This window comes from Polypterus senegalus, chromosome 13 (genome assembly GCF_016835505.1).
Source record: "Polypterus senegalus isolate Bchr_013 chromosome 13, ASM1683550v1, whole genome shotgun sequence".
NCBI classification, from domain to species: Eukaryota; Metazoa; Chordata; class Cladistia; order Polypteriformes; family Polypteridae; genus Polypterus; species Polypterus senegalus.
In genome coordinates this window covers 162,728,774-162,748,175 of record NC_053166.1, presented here as the reverse complement: position 1 = coordinate 162,748,175, position 19,402 = coordinate 162,728,774, and the positions used below count along the sequence as shown (strand labels likewise).

The 19,402-nt window shown below is 54.6% G+C and overlaps 1 protein-coding gene across 1 annotated transcript in view; it reads left to right on the top strand.

Annotated features, from left to right (window-relative positions):
* LOC120543365 (golgin subfamily A member 4-like) overlaps positions 1-17,495 on the top strand; it is a 34,894-nt gene extending 17,399 nt beyond the window's left edge. The window contains exons 7-15 of the mRNA XM_039776401.1: positions 1,056-4,484; positions 8,335-8,482; positions 9,070-9,175; positions 9,261-9,420; positions 11,021-11,128; positions 11,304-11,390; positions 12,469-12,631; positions 13,744-13,829; positions 15,504-17,495. Coding sequence (XP_039632335.1) covers positions 1,056-4,484; positions 8,335-8,482; positions 9,070-9,175; positions 9,261-9,420; positions 11,021-11,128; positions 11,304-11,390; positions 12,469-12,631; positions 13,744-13,829; positions 15,504-15,575 — 4,359 coding nt within the window. The 3' untranslated portion in view covers positions 15,576-17,495. The remainder of the gene's footprint in view (positions 1-1,055; positions 4,485-8,334; positions 8,483-9,069; positions 9,176-9,260; positions 9,421-11,020; positions 11,129-11,303; positions 11,391-12,468; positions 12,632-13,743; positions 13,830-15,503) is intronic.
* The last annotated feature ends 1,907 nt before the right edge of the window (positions 17,496-19,402 follow it).

The following is a 19,402-nucleotide window of genomic DNA, read 5'->3' as shown; positions in this document are numbered from 1 at the left end:
AGCGCTGCTGTCTGCCAGCTATGCTTTAACTGATTCAGCCTGGCATCACACAAGCAATGCCTTCCAGTGGCAGCTCGGCCGTACTCGGGTTATGAAGAAGGGGGGCATGTATGGCTGCCCTGACCCGACACAGGCGAGTTTGCCACACAGCGCACGGTTTATTTAAGAGGGGCAGCGCTTCTTCTTTGCACCACTACAGAGTCCAGCCCAGAATCCTTTGCTGCTTCCGCTGCTTCTTCTGCCCTCCCGACTGGGGTGAGGCGGCCCCCTTTATAGTTCACCCAGATGTGCTGCAACCCAGGGCACAGGAACTGTCCAGGTGCCCGCTGGTGGTGGCCACGAGCCCCAGCTGGGTTGAGCTTCTAAGCGCCAAACCTGCGGCCCTGCTGTGAGCCAGGGAGGGGTGCCCTCTCATGTGCCCTCTTCCCCGGTCCTTCCCATCACAGGGGCATCCTACCCGGGCAAGGGTCCTGACCGTCCGCCACAAGGCCTTAGCGCAGGCAGTTAGGAGACTGAATGCTTCCCAGATACACGTTGGCCACCTCTTTACACTGTGGTCAGATCTGCCATCGCAGCTACAGGAAGATGAAGATGAAGATGAAGATTTCAGCCTGCTCAGTTTCGTTGGAAGTTCAGCGGACCCGATCGATCACGTGTGGAGGAGTGAGACGGAGCTGAGGAAGAGCGCTGTGGAGGACAGCAGGAGCTCAGCCGAGGGCTCAAGTTTTGTAAATTGGCTGTCGTGGACATTAAGGTCCGTCCGCTCCTGTGTCTTCAGTGCCAGTCCTGCCAGGTGCACTGACCCCGTATGACTGGTGACCGGCTGGTAAGTGGGCCCGCTCCCCCTGACTGACACACTTTAAATAAGCCGAAGCACAGCTGAAAGTTTTCTCCGCTCCCTTCTTTATTCTTCTTTTCTTTTCTTTTTTTTTTTTTTGTGTGTATTGTCTGCTCGTTTCTGGTCCAGTCAGAGATGTGCCGCTCTGCTTTTGAAATCAAAGAGTGTTACTAACCTGTCTGTCTGTCTGTCTGTCTGTCTAATCCATCTCTTAAAGACTGACGCCACTGCCGCCTCGCAGATGGGTGCTTGGCACAGACTCCATAAATTAAACCAAGACCTCCAGACAGAGCTGGACTGCCAGCGCCAGCGCCAGGACCTCACAAACCAGCAGGTACAGACCTTGAAGCAAAACTACGGACAAGTCAAGGAGATCATCCGACAGCGGGAGCTGGACATTCAGAAGCTGCAGGACAAGCTCGGCAACGCCATGGCAGAAATCGATGTCGGCGAGCAAACCATCGGGAAGATGCGCCGGGAGCTTCAGGCCGAGCGCGACAAGTTGAACGAGCAGGCCGGCGAGTGGCAGCACGACGAGGAGGCCCTCCAGTCTCAGCTGAAGGCCAGCGAGGCCAGGCTCAGGGAGGTGGAGGCCATGTTGTTAGAGAAGAGCCAGGCTCTCCGGGACCTGGAGAGACAGCAGGCCTTGCAGAGAGACTACCAGAAAGAAGCCCTGAAGCTGCAGGACCGGCTGACTCGGGCCACCGAGCAGCTGGCAGCCATGGAAGAGGCTCACGCGCTGCACGAGGAACGGCGACAGAAATCCTACGAGTTTCTGAAGGAGAGCCACGAGAAGGAGCAGCAGGCGCTGAGTCGCAGTCTTCTCGAGGCGGAGGGGAAGGTTCGGGAGTTTGAGGAGCGGCTGCAGAAGGCCGAATGCCAGCGAGAAGACACGCAGAAGGAAAAGCGAACTGCTACTCTGGAGTACAGCGAGATTGTCCACCATCTGGAGGAGCAACTGCTCATCAAAAACGAGGGCATCCAAGAGCTCACGCAGAACGTGCGAGACCTGCAGACGGAGAAGGATCAGCTTGAGTGCAAGTGCCAGGAACTGAGCCATCAATTGTCGGAGGCGGACGCCGAGGCGCTCAAACTGCGATCCCGGCTGAAGACGGAGGAGACGGACTACTACAACCTGGAGCACTCCTATGAGAAAGTGTCCGAGGAGATCCAGAAGGTGCGTAAAGTCCTCGGAGAGAAGGAGGACGAGATCAGAGAAGTCCAAGTGATGTACGAGCGACTGGTGGAGAAGAAGGAGCGAGATCTCAATGAGGCTCTCGTTAAAATGGCGGCGCTGGGGACTAGCTTGGAGGAAACGGAGAGTAAGCTGCGGGCGAAGGAAGAGCTGGTAAGCCACCTGGACGGCCGGGAAGGTAAACTCGAAGCGGCAGAGTTGCGTGTTGGCGAGCTGGAGCGGCAGCTGGCCGAGCTGCGGGCACCGGGCGCCTGTAGCGAGCTCGACGGTGGCGTGAAGTCCTCGCCGCCAACGGAAGCGGAAAGTGACCCCGACGCCTCGGCATTCTGTAAAAGACAGAGGATACGGTTTGCTAGCATCTACTGCCAGAAATACGAGGGAGACAAGTCGGTGGCCAGTAGCGCATCTCCTGACGCCAGCCAGGATGGGCCCGCGGTAGACAAGAGCCCGTTGACCTCAACCGAAGGCGATCCTGGGAGGTTCATCTCCATCATCCGTTCCCTGGAGAACAAACTGTACGTGACGGAAGAGAAGCTGAAAGAAATAACCCAGAAAGTGGAGGAGGAGCAGAGCCGACAGCTGGATTCGGTAATGGAGCAGCGGAGCCACTGGGCCGAAACGGAGCACGAGCTGCGCCAGCAGCTTGACGCCAGTCTGTCCAAGATAGACGGGCTGAAGGCCGAGCTGCAGGGAGAAATGGACGCCCACGCGGCAGTCCTGCGAGAGGCCCGGTGCCGAGTGGGAGTCGCCAAGGGGATCTGTGAAGAAGCTCTCGCCTGGATGGAGTCCAGTCGGGAGAAGGTCCAGCAGGTGCTCGGGGGTCGGCAGGGCGTTGAGGTTGGCACACTGCACCGTGTGCTGCAAGAGGCCGACGACGAACTGGTGAACGCCACCAAGTGCCTGAAGCAGCAGGGGGCATTTTTAGAGGAGACCACCGCCAGTGCGGTGCCCACGGAGGACAAGGTTAACGTCTTGACCAGAATGTTGGCTTTTGAAGCACTGTTACTGAACAAAATGGCCGCCTCGGTGGAACGTTGTGCTCCGGATCGCTTTGGTGAAATCTCGCAAGAAGTCGGGAAGTTTGAGAATAGCGAGCAGACCGCCGCAGCCTATGCAGATGTCTTAACACACAAGTTGGTTTGGGAAAGGGACTTGTGGGCAGAGGGCGAGAAGGTGCCATGTGAAGACGCCGAGCGAGACGGCGAGTCGCAGAGTGGGACTTTAGAAGAGCAGATGGCAGACCGTGCCGCCCGTGTGGCCCGCGTCACAAGTGAAGCGTCTCTCAGACTGCAGCATCTCAAGCACGCGTACCAAAGGCAGATGGAGGAGCCCAGCGGAAAGGCTAAGAGCCGCCGGCACCAGGGGGTCCGAGGAGCCGTCGGCCAGGCGGGTCTCTTGGCCGACATCACTCCACCCGAACTCGCCCCCTATGTGGAGCAAATTCAAATGGAGGAGGCCCGTAGCCTAGCGCTGGAGGTTGTGGAGAAGCACCTCGGGCAGGATGGCGGCCGTGTTTCTTCAGTCAGTGGCGAGAGGTTTGCCGCCGCCCTGAGACGGGAGGCCCAGCTCCTGCAGCCTTTGTCTCGCGACGTCGAGTCGGTGTTTCCCTGCCGCTCTACTCCGGCGATGTTCGCTTGGGACTCTTCCTCGGCTGACGCTCTCTGTAGAAGCTCGTCCGTCTTGGTGCGAGAGGCCGTCGTTCAGGCCCAGATTGCCTATGTAGCGTGCAAGCTGAGAGTCCAGCGTGATGAGGACGCTTATGGCAGCATGGAGGTTCTGTGCCAGGAGCACGTGAAGAACATCGCCTCCATCCAGGAGCGCTACGACAAGGCCCTGCTGGCGGAGAGATGCGCCTTTGAGGCGGCTCTCGCCCGTCTGAAAGAAGAAAATGAGGCTCTAAGAGCCGAGGCCTCCCAGCACTTGGCTGAGATCTCCAGACAGCAGCAGAAGCTCCTCGACGTGGAGGAGCTGAGGCGCCAGTGCAGGTCTGAGCTCCAGGAGGCTCAACGGAAGCAAGCGGTCGGAGAAGTGGAGAGCCAGCGCAGGCTGGAGGAGATGCGAGGCGACGTGGAGCGGGCCGAGGAGCGGCACACACAGGACATCCGCACGTTGGAAGATGACCTGCACCGGCGCATATTGGAGCTCCAGAAGATCCACGAAGAAGAAATGCGCCGACTGCACGGCCATTACACTCAAACCATCGCGGCGCTGCAACAGAGTCTGGAGAGGCAGAGGGCCGAGCAGCTCCGCAGTCCCCCACCTGAAGTCTCCCGCCGTCCCAGCTGTGACGAGGAGAGGGACTTGGATGCCATGGCCGTCTTGAAGGAGCGCATTCTAGAGCTGGAGACCCAGCGGGATGTCATGAAGGGCGAGCTGGTGGAGCACAAGCACCTGGAAGGGGACCTCATTGGCCTGAGGGACAGATACCAGAAAGACTTTGAGAAGCTCAAGGTTACCCGTCTTGACTTTCTTTTTAAAATTCTCTCTTTGTTAGGCTGCAATGACCGAGGCCCGTCGAGGGGATCAGAGGAGGGCGCAGACGTTGGCCGTCGTCTCCGTTGTCTCCGTCGTCTCCGTCCTCCTTTGAATTCCTGCTGTCGTCTTCACTGTGATGTTCCTCATCGTGCTGAGCCCAGCAATCCCACCTTCTTTTAATCACTGAAATTTGACGCCCCTCTTAACTGTCAGCTGTAGCTTCTCACAGTTAGACCCCCTGAGGCCCCCCGACTCGGCCGCGGTCATTGCAGCTTCGTCTCTCCTCTTTCTTGTGATGTGCCACTCTTCCTCACCCCATCACGCTGTAGAGTAGTGCCAAGTGCTGGCTCCTTCCTCACTCTTGTTGGCCACAGCACTTCGTCTCAGGGCTGTCCCTGCTGATGAACCCAAAAACAGACAGACAGACAGACAGACAAACAGACAAATAAATAAACAAATAAATAAACACATAAACAAACACATAAACAAACAAAAAACAGACAGATAAATAAACAGACAGACAAACAAACAGACAGACAAATAAACAAACAAACAGACAGACAAATAAACAAACAGACAGACAAATAAATAAACAGACAGACAGACAAATAAACAAACAGACAGACAGACAAATAAACAAATAAATAAACAGACAAAAAATAAACAGACAAATAAACAGACAGACAAACAAACAAATAAACAGACAGACATAAACAGACAGACAGACATAAACAAACAGTCAGACAGACAAACAGACAAATAAACAAAGAGACACAAATGAACAGACACACAGACAAACAAATAAACAAGCAGACAGACAGACAGACACAAAGCCTTTTGAACTAAACTCCTTTTTGGAACCTGAAACCTCCTCCTCCAGACCAGTCAGACCAGTCCCAGCTCTTATTACTGACTGGACAATTCAGCGGACCCCTGTGTGCGTGCCCACCTGCAGACCACCCCCCACCAAAGATTTTGTCAGCTCTGGAAATAGCCGGAGTGATGAGCGACGACGTCACAGTCGAGTCTGAAAGAGAAGCAGTGACTGGAATCCCTTGGCAGCTCCTGGGTTTCCGTTTGTGTTTGCCAGACGTCCTGCTCGTTGTGAGAGTGTGTGTACAAAGGTGCATCTCTGGACACGTGTACAGCACTCACACTCACTCACTCATACTCACTCACACTCACACTCACACTCTCTTTTGTACGCACACTGAAGAATTCAAACCTTCTCCGGAGTCGTCCTCTCCCGTTTGACTGCTCAGTCCTGATGAAGTCCTGAAGGTTCATCGTCATCGTCGTCGTCTGATTGGTTCTGCCCGTCTTCCTGGTCTCCTCTCTCACCCGTCATTGTCCTCGGTGACAGCCACTCCATTGTTCTCCCATCCCAGGCCTTGTAATCGTTTAGGCGGGAGGGCGGAGCTCACCTGAGCCAATCAGACGTGTTCCTCCATGAACAGACCTCCTCCTTCTGTTCCCTCTGAGAGCAAGCAGGCGAGCGAGTGTTCAGGGTAGGAGGCGCCGCTCTCCTTTCTGGTGCCCGTGACCCACAGGACCCAGTCGATGCAGGGTGTCACACGACACGAACAGGCCATTCAGCCCGGCGAGCTCATCCGTCGTCCTCCACCTCAGTCGTGCCGGCGCTTGATTCTGAATGAGAAGAGCACCTGGTGCCCGATAACGTGGCATGAATTGTGTGTGATGCCGTACACGAGCTTCTCCGACGCCTGCAATTCTGTTAGGTTGAGAGGGATCAGCCCGGCACGTTGTGTCCAAATTGAGCGATGATGGACGCCCAGTCTGTGTGGCACTATCGGACTCGCCCTGCCTGCATGTTTCCTTCTGCTGCATGCATGGACTGCACCTCCGCGAGGACGGATTGACGTCGGAGTCGCTGCCTGCACTTCTCGTATGTGTCTGCACACACTAATATGGCTGATGATGACGATGATGATGATGTGCATAGACTAACATGCTAGGACGCTTTATCTGGCTGGCGCAAACACATGGCTGCTTCCTGTTTAGCGTTGTCTGGTGTTGGTTTTTTGGGGACCGAACCCCCCAGAGGACACACCAGGCTGGTAGTGCCAGTAGTGTAAATCATTCCTAATGTTTGTATTGGTCTGTTTGATTTCTTTTTACTTTTTCTGGTCTGCTTATTGTCATAAAGTGTCCTTTGATGAAGAAGCAGTGGCCGTGAGGGTCCAGCTGGCATGGGTCACCCGCAGGTCATGTGATGCTGCCCCCCAACGTATCACCAGCCGTAGTGCACTTGTTTTGGTCCAGCAGTTGGTCGTTCTGCTCCAGGATAGCCTTGTCACCTATGCCACGCTTTGAGCAGTGTGTCATCTTCCTCTTAATGCCCCTCAGTTGGCTGAAAGTGCCAGGCGCTTGATTCTGCAGTCTTCATTTACATGTAATCTGTCAGTAATGACGTTGCTGGTCTGGTACTCCCCAGTCTAGTACTGTTTTAACTTGGTGGCGGCACACTGCCCTCTTGCTTGGCATGGTCCGTTACGGGGCCTGTGGCCACATAGCCCTGTCACACGTGTATCTTTTTGGTGGGAGTGAAGTAGCACACAAGGCTGTGCCCGCTGATGCTTGACATAATCTGTGATGTCACACTGTCATAAAGATCACCGTGACAGACCAGGATGGCAAGGGTGACCCGAGTTGTGGCCACTGCAGCTCTTGGGTAGCTCGTGTCTCCCCTCCACTTGCACGTTCCTTCATCTGACCAGAGCACATCCTCTGTGTCCTTTCCCAGAATTGTTGCCAGGTGCCAGTACAGGAGAGTTGTAGTTCTACCTCAGTGGTCTCCTACCCCTACCCCTTGGTGTGTGATGCCCTAAACCCCTCAGTTACTGTGACCAACTGTAAGTAAATCCACATTTTACACACAGATTCCCCCATGCCACTCCATCCACCACCTCACCTAGTGGGCACACAGTTATGTTAAACCCTCACTACATTAAGCACACGTGACCATCTTGGCACCCCAAAGCATTGTGGCCCATGCCAGCACAGGTGCTTTAAATGATGGCTATGCTGTTGGCACTGCAGCACAGGTCCAGAGGCTGATAAATGCAGTGCCATGACATACCGGTGACTGCCACCCTGGCATAATCGGGGGAGGCCTGAGGCATTAAAGGGGAGTTCACCCACCATAAAGAGGTCTCCTTGAGTTTGGGTGAACCTCACGTCAGACTTCCAGCTCCTGGCAAGGCCTGTATGAGGGTAGCATGTACAGCAAGGGGTTAGGGCACAGCACATGGCACCTCCTGCCAGTCCACTAGAGTTTGGTTTGCCCAGGCTGGAGAAACTTGCTGACATTTTAGTGAATCTGCTGCTCTCTTCATCGGCTTATCCCGGGCAGCAGGGGGCCATGTTACCTTGGCAGTGCACTCTGATGCTGGGACAGTTACGGGACGTTAGCCGACTTAGCAGGCATCGGGCTCAAGGCTTGAACCCGGGCTGAGGTGCCAGAGCCTCACTTCTTTATGAATTGGCAGCCTGTGACTGGCCAGATGGTACTAATGAGACGAATCAGTGGCATCAGTGGCGTGACAAGTGTGTGCCACGATCGGCTTCTGCTGACAAAAACTTTAAACGTTGCCGCAGTCAGCAGCTTAGGTGGGCAGCGGTGCTCGGCTCTCATACTGGTGGTCCTTTTTTAAATTCCGGTCTCGTTTCTGGACCCGCTGAGCCTTTTCCACTCTAAACGGCAATAAGCAACCCACAAAAAGGAGCGGGAATACAAACGGAGCTGAAGCCGTCGGCGTGAGGGTGGCACCAGGGCTGCTGATGACGATGTCCCCCTGCCTTGTAGGCGACCTGCGAGAGGGGCTTCGCCGCCATGGAGGAGACCCACCAGAAGGTCATTGGGGACATCCAAAGGCAGCACCAGAGGGAGCTGGACAAGCTGCTGGAGGAGAAGGAGCGACTGCTGGCCGAGGAGACGGCCGCCACTATTGCTGGTAAGTAAGTCACTTGTGCCATCATTGTCTGTCTGTCTGTCTGTCACGGGCACTCGATGCCAACTTAACTCTGACTAAAGGCGACCTCCATGGGTAGAAGGTGACAATCAGCTGTGAACGCTGACAGTTGCAATAAAACCCACCCCCTTTGACCCTCCTTGCCAAGCGGAATGTCAGATCCCCCGCATGTGTGCGAGTAGGGTGGCATCTGGTGGTGACGTCCTTCTTTTGAATTGGACTCTGACTTGTTGGACTCCAGTTTTGGTGCAGGTGGTCTACAGATGGAGAATTAAAACGAAAGTGCGGTACTGGCATCAGCTGATGCCACCCTCATGCCGAATTGAGGCACTGCACGCAGCGACAGACGTTTTACATCAAAAACTGGCGCTTTGTGTGCTGTTTGGAGAAATAAGAGTTAAAGGGACTCCAGTGTCTTTTCCAGTATGCCATGATTGATGCCACCCAAAACCATGGGATTCGTGGCACGTGTTTTGGTCTCGACGTCTGCTTTTGAGCAGCTTGAGGCTCCAGGCTGGCACGGCCACACAGACCTGTCACATTCATCTGCTTTTCTTTTATTCTGGCAGCCATTGAAGCGATGAAGAATGCCCACCGTGTGGAACTGGAGAAGAGCCAACGCTGTCAGATCACTGGCATGAGTGCAGACATAGAGGAGCTGAGGAGGCAGTACCAGTAAGTTCTGCGAGGGGGCTGTCCGATGCCCCGATGCCACTGCACGCTAGACGTTGAGCGGCCCTTTGCTGTTGTTGCCTTTCAGGGAGGAGCTGCAGTCGCTGTACCGGGAGCTGGAGGTCTTGTCGGAGCAGTACTCTCAGAAGTGCCTGGAGAACGCCCACTTGGCACAGGCCCTGGAGGCCGAGAGGCAGGCCCTCCAGCAGTGCCAGCGGGAGAACCAGGAGCTCAATGCCCATAATCAGGTACTTCTGTGCTGCCTAAGATTGGCATCAAGTGGGAGGGCTAAAGGAAGGCTTGACTTTGCCCAGTTGTGTGTCAGTCTGAAGGTCCAGCCAAGTCTGGCGTGTCAACGGTCACAGGAGATGTTCCCAGAATTCTCAGGGGCGTAAGCTAGCTGGCTGGCTGGCTGGCCGGATTGGTCCTTTCACATCTCGGGGTTGCTGTGGCCAACATCACTGGTCTCCTGTCGGGTTCTGATAACGGGGGTCTGGTGTGTGGGCACCGGTGTGTGGGCACCTGTGTGCAGACGGTAACAGGGCATGGCGTGTGGTGCCCATGTGAACGACTCAAATCTATTTCATTAGAAGAAGTCCATTCTTATTGTAGTGAAGTCTGTCGGCTGTAAATTAGCAGGACCGCCATGACAGGGATGACTAAGTGGACCATCCCTAACACTCCACGGTCCCTTTTACGTCCCCTTCATCATTGACAGTGCTGAGGACCACCGAGAGCTGTAGCAGACCATCAGAAAGACATGGTCACCTCCACAGTCCTTGGCATTGCTGTTTCTGCAGTTCTGTGCCGCTCATCGGACCACCAAGTGTGAGGCTGGTGCAGACGCCACATCAGACAGCTGAAAGGTGACCTGAGTGGTCTAATCGGGGGCTGAAGCTGAGGTCCCATACGTCACACGCTGAGCACAGAAGAGCTTTGTGGAGACCCCCAAGTGTATAAAAACCAAAATCCTTCTGGGTAAACGTTCTGTGGACCAGCAACAAGGAGGAGCTCTGCAGGGTCATGAAGACGTAGAGCCGCTGGGGGTCTTGAATGTACTCGGGGAGCGGTGGAATCTGAGAAATAGGAGGGGCTTACCTGAAGATCGGGGGTCCTCCTGCAGGACAGGCACCCACAACACACAAATGAAAGGTGAAAAGCAATAAGCTGACTGGCAGGCGGGCAACGAGGACAACGAGGGCTGATCTGTCTGACTGGGACAAATCAACCCTGCAGACATCCAAGAGTGACAACAAACAGGGAAATGGGCACAAACCTTCTAGATGGTACCGGAAATCTCTGGAGGCCAACTATCAGGGAAGGGGGCCTTGGCACCGTCCAGGTCATTTTCTACACGGAAGTCGAGCGACGTCTTTATTGTTACGTGACGTAGTCTGATGATCACAGGTGGGTCCGTTTCCTTTGATTTCTGAAGATCATCGACCTCACGTGGTGCCAACTCTGTGCCACATAAACGTCATGTGATTGTCCATCAAACCTCCTGAACTGCTCGTCGTTCTGCTTCAGTGCACCACAGAAACAAACGTCTGACACAGAAGACCCAACGGCACCGAAGCAGCAGACTCTGTGGGCGCCAACACGGGGGTCCTTCTCCAGACTCCGGTCACCACCGTACACTTGGCGTGCCATTCCTTGTATGCGTTCAGACTCGGCTAACGTCACTCAGATCCTAATCCTTGTGACGTTCAGGCTTCAGCAGTTTGCTGTGCTCCCCCTGAAGAGGGGCTTGCTGACTCCACTGGGGTCCTCCACTGTGCCCGTCACTAATCGGGGCCAGGGAAGCACTTTTTTTTATCGATTGACCCTGTCTCCTATTTTACGTTGTAGGAGCTGAACACCCGGCTGGCAGCGGAGATCACCCGCCTGCGTTCCTGCATCACTGGCGAGGGTGGCGACGTTCCTCTGACGCAGGGGAAGGACGCGTATGAGCTGGAGGTGATGCCCGAATCCTGCCGCCTCGTACTTGTAGTCCTTTTGATTTCTGTCTTGTCCTTTGTGCCCACTGTGTCCGCTCACGTGGCGCTGCCTTTGGCTTGGTGGCACCGGCCCCCCAGTCCACCACACCTGGAGGTCTTTGGCTGAGGAGGTTTTTGTTTTTAATGTTTTTTAGGTTTTATTGCGGGTCAAGGAGTCCGAAATCCAATACCTGAAGCAAGAGATCCATTCGCTGAAAGACGAGCTGCAGACCGCCCTGAAGGTGAGTGGGGGTCTCCTCCTCGGGCCGTGAGGGGCTGCACCATGTGACTTCTGAAAGTCCAGTCTGACCACACCCCGTGCCACCCTCGCCCGTGTACAGGCAGCATCTTCATATTTGGCTGTGCCTGTGACAGTGGACCGTCACACGCGCACCGTTGGTGACCACTGATCCTGGCCTGGTGGCTGTGGGTGCAGGAGAGAGAGCTGCTTGTTGGGTGTGCACCGTACAGTGACGTTCTCTCTTGGACTCCCATGCCAACTTGCCCCTGAATGTTATGCCACACATCCATTGCACAAGGTACTTCATTGTGTGGTGGTACTGCCAAAACGAGACCCCGAAACATTTTGATTGTGTGGTCCTCTGGTCTCAAAGTGTTTGATACCAACAAAAGACTGGGTGACGTGCCAGAGTCACGTGTGGCCGTCCATAAGGGTGGCTCTCGAGCTGTCACCGTGGTGCCAGTGCCACCATTTCGTGGACTGAGCATGTGAGAGGGCAATGAGCAAGCGTCCAAAGTCAGAGGTGACGTTTAGATATTGGAGGCCTCCCACTGTCCCCAAACTGGCACACCTGACCTGCTGCCTTGTGTGACTTTTGTGAGGCTTTCCAGCTCCCCTTGGCATTCTGGGGTTTGCTGAGCTGGACAGCACATCTCTGCTTGGCTGTTGTCCAGAGTTGAGGTGAGTGTGCCATCCGCTGCTTTAGACCCCTATTGACCATTATGCCCCAGGTTCAGTGCCAGGGCACGCCGGTGATGCCAGTGATACACTGCACTGTTGGGTCCTCGTTTCCTGCTAGCGTTTCAGCCTTTCACATTAACCTCCTGCCAGCTGGTCATTTCACAGTATGCAGGGGTGGCACTGGCTCTAAGTTGGCACCCACAATCACTTGGGTGGTGCCGATTGTCCAATCATCAGGTGAAGTGCTGCCCGAAGCCGTCGTCAGAGGTGGGTGGAGAGCACTGCGTGGGCAGCATGGTGGGCATTTGATGCAACAGCTGTAACTTTTTGGGGTGGTCATTGGGTTATAATTGTGGTCACTGATTGGTGTTTCTGTCCCCCATTTTTCTTCACTACAGGATAAGAAGTACGCGACTGATAAATACAAAGACATCTACACCGAGCTGAGCATCGTCAAGGCGAAGGCCGACTGTGACATCAGCAAGTTGAAGGAGCAGCTGGTCATAGCAACTGAGGCTGTGGGGGACACAGCGGGGGGCGGTGGTGCCATGTCTGGATACGGTAAGAGTCGTGCCACCCTCTCTCTATGCCACACACACACACACACACGTGGGCGCCGCTGCAGGAGATGATTGAAAATGAGTGAAATGTGTGAAGGCGCGGCTGTCATGGCGGAACTCGTAAATCTTGTGGCCTCAATGTCGGTGGTCCCGAGGCTGTGGGGGACCACCTGTGTTTAGATTTCGGATGGGCATCGCGCTCCGCTTCATATTGTGATGAAGATTTTTAATTGTTGGTGGCAAGCTGTTTACAGAACGTTGAACTTCAGGACCCTAACGTGACATAGCTGGGCACGGCCCCTCCAGGTGTTGTACTCCCTCAATAAAGTTCTCAAGGGGGCACAATTTCTAATCAAAATGCAGGGTGTGGTGGAGAGCAGCACGGATTAGCTTACCACAGAAATGCACATTCAGCTTTCTCTACTGCCAAATGTGGGGGGTCTCTACGTTCACCTGGCATCCTCGTCCTGCCAACAACCTGGTTACAGATGCTAACTCACTTTTAGGTTTGAGCGAGTCAAAATCTGCTGGCTCAGTCCGCATGTGGCACGAGTGGCACCACAGCAGGCCTTTGGGCAGTTTCTGGTCATCTCCATACAGAATGTACTGGGGCAAGGGGGTTTGGGCAGCGCCCACACTGAGGAACGTGGCCTGCTCTGTGTGGCATTGGGGTCAGAAGGTGGACCTTTAGGGACCTCTGGTGGAGACTAAGGGAGGTGCACTGAAGATGGGGTCTTTAGTCACAGCGTCCGGCGCTGGCCACGTCAGGATGGGGTCTTCAGACCGTCCAGCTGTCCTGCCCACTCTCCGTGTGTTTGTTTAGTTGGTCATTAATAAGCAACAGGACCCCCAAGTCATTAAATGACTAGCGAGTCGCTTCGCCTCCTGTGATGGGCCTTAGCGATTGGGCACTGCATCACATCCCGAGGCACCACAGACGGACTGAACGTTGCCACCTCACGGCTGTCTTGAGTTGGTGGTGACGGTGACGCTAGTGGTCCCTGGCTGGCTTTGCTGGTGGGGGGGGGGTTACTCATGTGACTTCAAAGGCCGCCTCGCCCACACCTCCCGCTGCCCGCTGCCACTCAGGTGTTTTCTCTTTTCCTCTCACAGACATCATGAAGTCAAAGAGCAACCCGGACTTCCTCAAGAAGGAGCGGGCGAGTGTCAGCCGCCAGACGAGAAGCTCGAGGTCCAAGGTGGGTTTCCACTGCCACCCTTTGCCCCTTTCTGTCTTCCTTTTCTGCCATCTCCAGCTTTCCTGTCCCCAGCAGGTTTGAGGGGTTGTGTCCCAGTGGGCTCCTTGCTGTCCCCAGAGGCCACCCTCGACTTGTCGTCTGCACATGTGACCCTCTGTGTGCCGACTCCCCTCCAGCCTCACTGTGGGGTCCTTGAGGCTCATTTCATGTGCCCACCCCAAGGGGCTCTGCTCATTTTGCTCTCTGCTGACTTGCACCTTTTGCTCCGACAGTCCGTTACTGAGCAGGTCTCATGGGACAGCTGACTGGCACCTGATGGGTTCTCGCTGATGTAGGTAACGCGCCACCCACCGCATGTCACCTCCTGCATGCCCACCTCCACCTTGCTGTGCCTCCTGCCGCCTCACGCTGACCTTTTTTCTTTTATTTTTTTCTTGTGCTGCCTTCGCTGTCTGGAGAGGCCCAGGCAGACCTGACAGTAAGTTTAGTGTGGAGGGCAGGAAAAGGGCAGGGACGGCCACCACAGCGCCCGCCTGGCACAATCGGAGGATGCTGGCTGACCAGGCCGTGGGCTTTCCTGTGTGATGGCCGATGCGGAGGTCCGCCGCGTGCAGTCGGTGTGTCACAACGAGTGACTTCAGATCTTTAGACGAATGCAATGAGAGACAAAGGGGACACCTGCATTGTCTATGTGAAAAGGTAATTGCCCCCCAGGAAAGGCAGACCCTGCCAAAATGTGCTCAGAGGCACAGCATCTCCGATGGTCCCAGGAGGACAGCCAAAGAAGCGCACGCCTCTGGAGCCTCAGCATTTGGGCCGCCCGAGAAGAAGGGGGGGCTTCATAGAGGAAACGTTAAAGAAGAGAAGCCCCCCCGCATGATCCTCCTGGAATAATGACAGAGAGAGAAAATGGACTTGTCGAGTTGACCGACTGACAAACTGGCTGTGAGGTTGTGGAGGGGCCGGGTAAAGCCCACCACAGAGTGGGCCACGTGAAAGGCTGTGAGTACCGCGCCAGGTCTTGACACGTTCACATGGTGGCCTTACAACGTGTCCTGTGGATTCCCTGAGGTCCCCCGCTCTGTCATTCATTGTGTGAAATGTGAGATTAGGACCGGGGGGCAAATACTTTTTCACAGCACTGTGGGTGGGGTGTCTGCCTTGTGCCAGCCTCCCCATAACACACGTGAATGTTAGGGGGGTCTTTTTAGCAAGTGAGCTCGATTCCCAGAAAGCTGACGTGGTTGCCTTGGGTGGGGGGTTTGAGGGCCAGTTGAGTTTTTTGGGGGTACCCATCACGTCCTTTAAACGAGTCTGCCAGCCTCTTCTGTCCGTGGGGAGCTGCTGCTGTGCCCTGTGCCAGTCCCAGCTCTCCTGGACTCACTGCTGCCCCCTTGTGGTAATTTAATTCTCTGCAGCATGACCCACTAACCTGTGTGCCCACCTGCGATGTGCTGCTGTTACTACTGCTGTAGGTTTGCCACCGTGCCCTCTCCTAACCCTCCCTCGTTCACCGGGCATTTTGCCAGGACACACACTTCCTCTCATTGCAGAGGAAGAGCAGCATGGCATGATTGAGCACTTTGTTGGTACCAGTCGGGTGGCAGGCCTAGGCAGCATCTTAGCGGCCCCCCGGGGGTCCTGGGCTCATCACGTGTCTCCTTTTCTTTGCAGAGCTTAAAGGAGGGCCTGACGGTGCAGGAGCGCCTGAAGCTGTTTGAAGCCATGGACTCCAAGAAGGTCTGAGGTCACCAAGTGCCACACAGGACTGGCGTGTCTGCCCGCCTTGCTCCTCAAGCGTGCAGTAGGCTGGCGTTCTGGAGGCTGGCACCCGTCAGCCTGCCTTTTGTTCTGCAGATGCCCAGCATGGCCCTTAAAGTGACTGCTGACACGTGGCAGGCGTTTTGGCTTCTGTCTGGATTCTCATTTGTGACTTGGAGTTTCTGAGGAGACCCTCGTGTGGGGGGCGATGGGGTCGGGGGGCACCTCTACCAGCGGCCCTTGGTTGCTTTTTTTATGTACTGCTGGAAGTAAAATTTGTTTTATCGCTGAAATTTGATTTTAAAAGAACATCCTGCAGCGCAGCGCCTGGTGCCAGGGGGGTCCGTGTGAAGGAACTTCAGGGGTGCTAAAAGGAGGTTTTTTAATTGTGGTAGCGTTTGTGCCATCTAGTGCCCCATTTGTACCCGCCCGTGGGTGTATAGTGACCGGTCATGTGATGGCGGTGGGTGGGTGTCACTTTGCAGGGTGGGTTTTTCTTTTTTGAGAGTCGGGTGACATCACAGAAAGACCCCCAATATATCTGACCGGTCGGTGCTGCTCAAAGTGGCAAGCTGAGGGCGATGGTGGGCAGCAGCCAGCCTGTTTTGTTACAGTGAAATCGACACATGTGCCCTTCTTCCTTGGTGGAGCCCCCCTTCCAGGTCAGTGTGCTGCCCTCTGGCTGTCCAACCCTGCCACCTGTTGTTCTTTCATACCATCCAGGGCCAGTGGCAGTGTGAGGGTCTCCGTCCCCTTGATGGGTGACAAAGTCCTTTGTCTCATCTCTGTTGGCGCCTTTGGCAGTCCTGCCAGAGGCCATGTTGACCCATTGGCACTGTATCGCACAGGAGGGGGTGGGGCAGTCACTTTGTCTCGTTGGTCTTGGTGTGTGGCCCAGGAGGGCATCGGGTTAAATCTGGAGGATCGGTGGTCGATGTTAGCCTTGCCATGGCGATGGGCTCCATCACCGGGGGTTGATGAGCGGTGGGTTGGCTGATTTTTCCGGCTGGTGGTGGAAATGCAGCAGGAATTCCAATGGCCGGCCATGACAGGAGTAAGGGTGGGCAGCACTGGGGCGGACGGGGGTCTCCCTGCTGCCTGTTGTCTGTTTTGAGCTTTTGCTGTACATGACGCAGGGTCCACTGCAGCCCACCTTTTGTGTTTTCCTCGTCTCACCCTGGAGTGACACGGCTGCGGTGGGGCGGCACCCCCAGTGTCCTAAAGTGGTGCCAGCAGTCGTTCTCACGGTTTCTGCTCCCGTCGTATTTTCTACAATTTAAATGAAACGGCAGCTAAGTGGCATCCACTGTGGGCAGGCGTCCGGGTCAGCAGCCCTCTGGGTCACCGCTGTCCTCTATTTGGTGAAGAAAACGGCTGGCAGCCCGTCCCTCGCCATCGTCTGTAAAGGTCATGTGGGTGACCCTAGCCTCAAGGCCCCACACCATGCCAACCACATCATTTTTACTTTGAATACCAGTTGTGTTGGCACAACTCAGAGTGTCAAACGAGATGAGGCCAAGCCTGGCACTGCAAAGGGGGCACCACTGGTGGCTCTTGAAAGGAGGACGTGCCCGCCTCTGCTTTCAGCTTTCCCTTTTATGCGATGCCTTTGCTTCAGCGGTTATGCCAGGTGGTGCGGTGGTCCGTCTTTGGAGCCACTTTAAAAGTCAGAGTTCTTCCGCTGCCCACGAGTATGGCAGAGCGCTTGTGTGTTGTGCCGCCCCTTCATTTAGCGTTCTTTGTGATTTTCAAGTCCTGGCGCTGCAGTATTTATTACGATAATTTCCCGATTGTATTGTTTCTGTTAGATGCTTGTGATGCCCACATGGCATCATTTTTATCATGTAAATACAAAAGTTCAACTTCTTATAACCTCAACAGTAATAAAAGTATTTTTGCACCTCTGCTGTGGCCTCCTCCTTGTGGGTTCATCTCCAGCGTGGTGGGCACTGCCCCCGAAAGTGCCCACAATGAGTCACATGACCTGCAAACTGAATCCAAGATTTGTGACTGTGGCATCCACCCTGGCTGGATGTGGCCAACGAATGCATGAAGGCAGGTGCCACCTGCCAGCAAACAACCTCAAGGGGGGGGTACTAATGTGGGTGTGGGACCCCCTGGAGAAGTTGGTACAAGTCATTCAGAGCTTCAGGTGAGGTGAGGTGGGAGTGAGCAGACCTGCAGTCCAACCAATCAAACAGGACTGGAGGTGTGGCTTAGCACTGTTCTGACCAGTTAAAACCAAAAACCAACCTCAAACATGAGAAGCTTTTGCTGATGTGAAGTGAGCCTTGAATGGGGGCTGGGGGAAGGTCCCACCCTCAGGAATTGTTAGGGGGTCCATCCGCACGTCCAGAGCTTCATCCGTCTACAAAATGAAGACGACGTCCGCGTTTAGTGGTCTCGTAGGGCTGGGCGAGAGGGAAAGGAGCTCACGGCTGTGGATGTCCTCCGTCACTTCAGCATCATGTTGGACCACCGGAGTCTATGGAAGAATTCTGATGGTCTGGAGATGCCTCGAATGATGCATATTAATGAGGTGACGTCATCTCAAGTGTCCTTGAACTGGTCTTCATAGCCACGTGATGTGCCACTGTGCTTGTTTGGGGTCCTCTGACTTAACAAAGATCTGGGACTCCGTCTTCCGGAGTGTCCTTTGTGTAGGACTAGGCTTCCCTATTTTGCCCCTTTAATAATGTTATTCTACTTTTAATAAATTGTTCACTGGTGCCCCCTCTGACAAATGGCCTACATCATGAATGCCAGTGGATTCAACGTGAGTGGCACCAGCTGAGCAGAAGGTAACACTGCATTCAGTCATCGATACAATCGTACACCGTGCTGGGGGGGGCCCACCATTACACAGGGAGGGTTGGCTGTCAATTATGTGGATCAGCTGGCCTGGGATCATCACTGGTGGTGCCAACTGTAAAGCCTCACCAGCTCATCAACCAACACGTGTGCCACCCCGGGGTCTCCATGTCCTTCAGCTGCCTATCCCCCCCCTCTCACCACATCCTCTAGGGTAGGCATGTCAAACACGCGGCCCGCATGACAGATCCTAGTTGGCACTAAACTTGTACAAAATGATTACTGTGACCGAGTCATTCTGCATCTTCGGCGTTACTTATTGACTTTTCTTACTTCTGACTGTTGCGTGTTTTCTCTCGGCATTACGGCACCGGAAACGTCATCTGCTGGTACAGTATAGCCACGAGCCTTGACGTCACAACTGAAGTGCTAGGCTGCAGCAGCGGGCAGCAGGGTCGGCCTTAGGCTTGAGCAAACTGTGCGCCTGTACAGGGCCGCCACGCCAATGTATATTGAATATAAAACAGAGAGAAAATAACGACACAGCTGACGGTAATGGGGCCGAAAAACATTGTGTTTCTTGTAAATTAGTACGCTGTATTTACGAATGTCGCTCGAGTCGGAGCAGTAAACTATACGTAGTATGATAACGTTCTGGCGTAATGAGAATGGTTTTCAAGTTACAGACACGCACATATAGCCGCGTGTCACGAGCACCAGGCGGCTGTGCAGTGTCCGTAATGGACGTGGCCATCCGCCGTGCGAAGGGGCCACCACAAGTCTAGAGCCGCCCCTGTTAGGCTACACTACTGGCTAGGCTGCTGAGACTGGCCACCGGGCAGAACTGACCATCACAAGTAGTAATATTTTCACTTTTTTTTATATAATTTTGTGCTAGTATTGTAACGAACAGTTAGTGCAGACAACAGCTGAAGATCTGAAGTGGACGTGAGAAGTCACCGCGTTGTTTATTTGTAAAATTAGTGCAGGTCAGGGGGCTT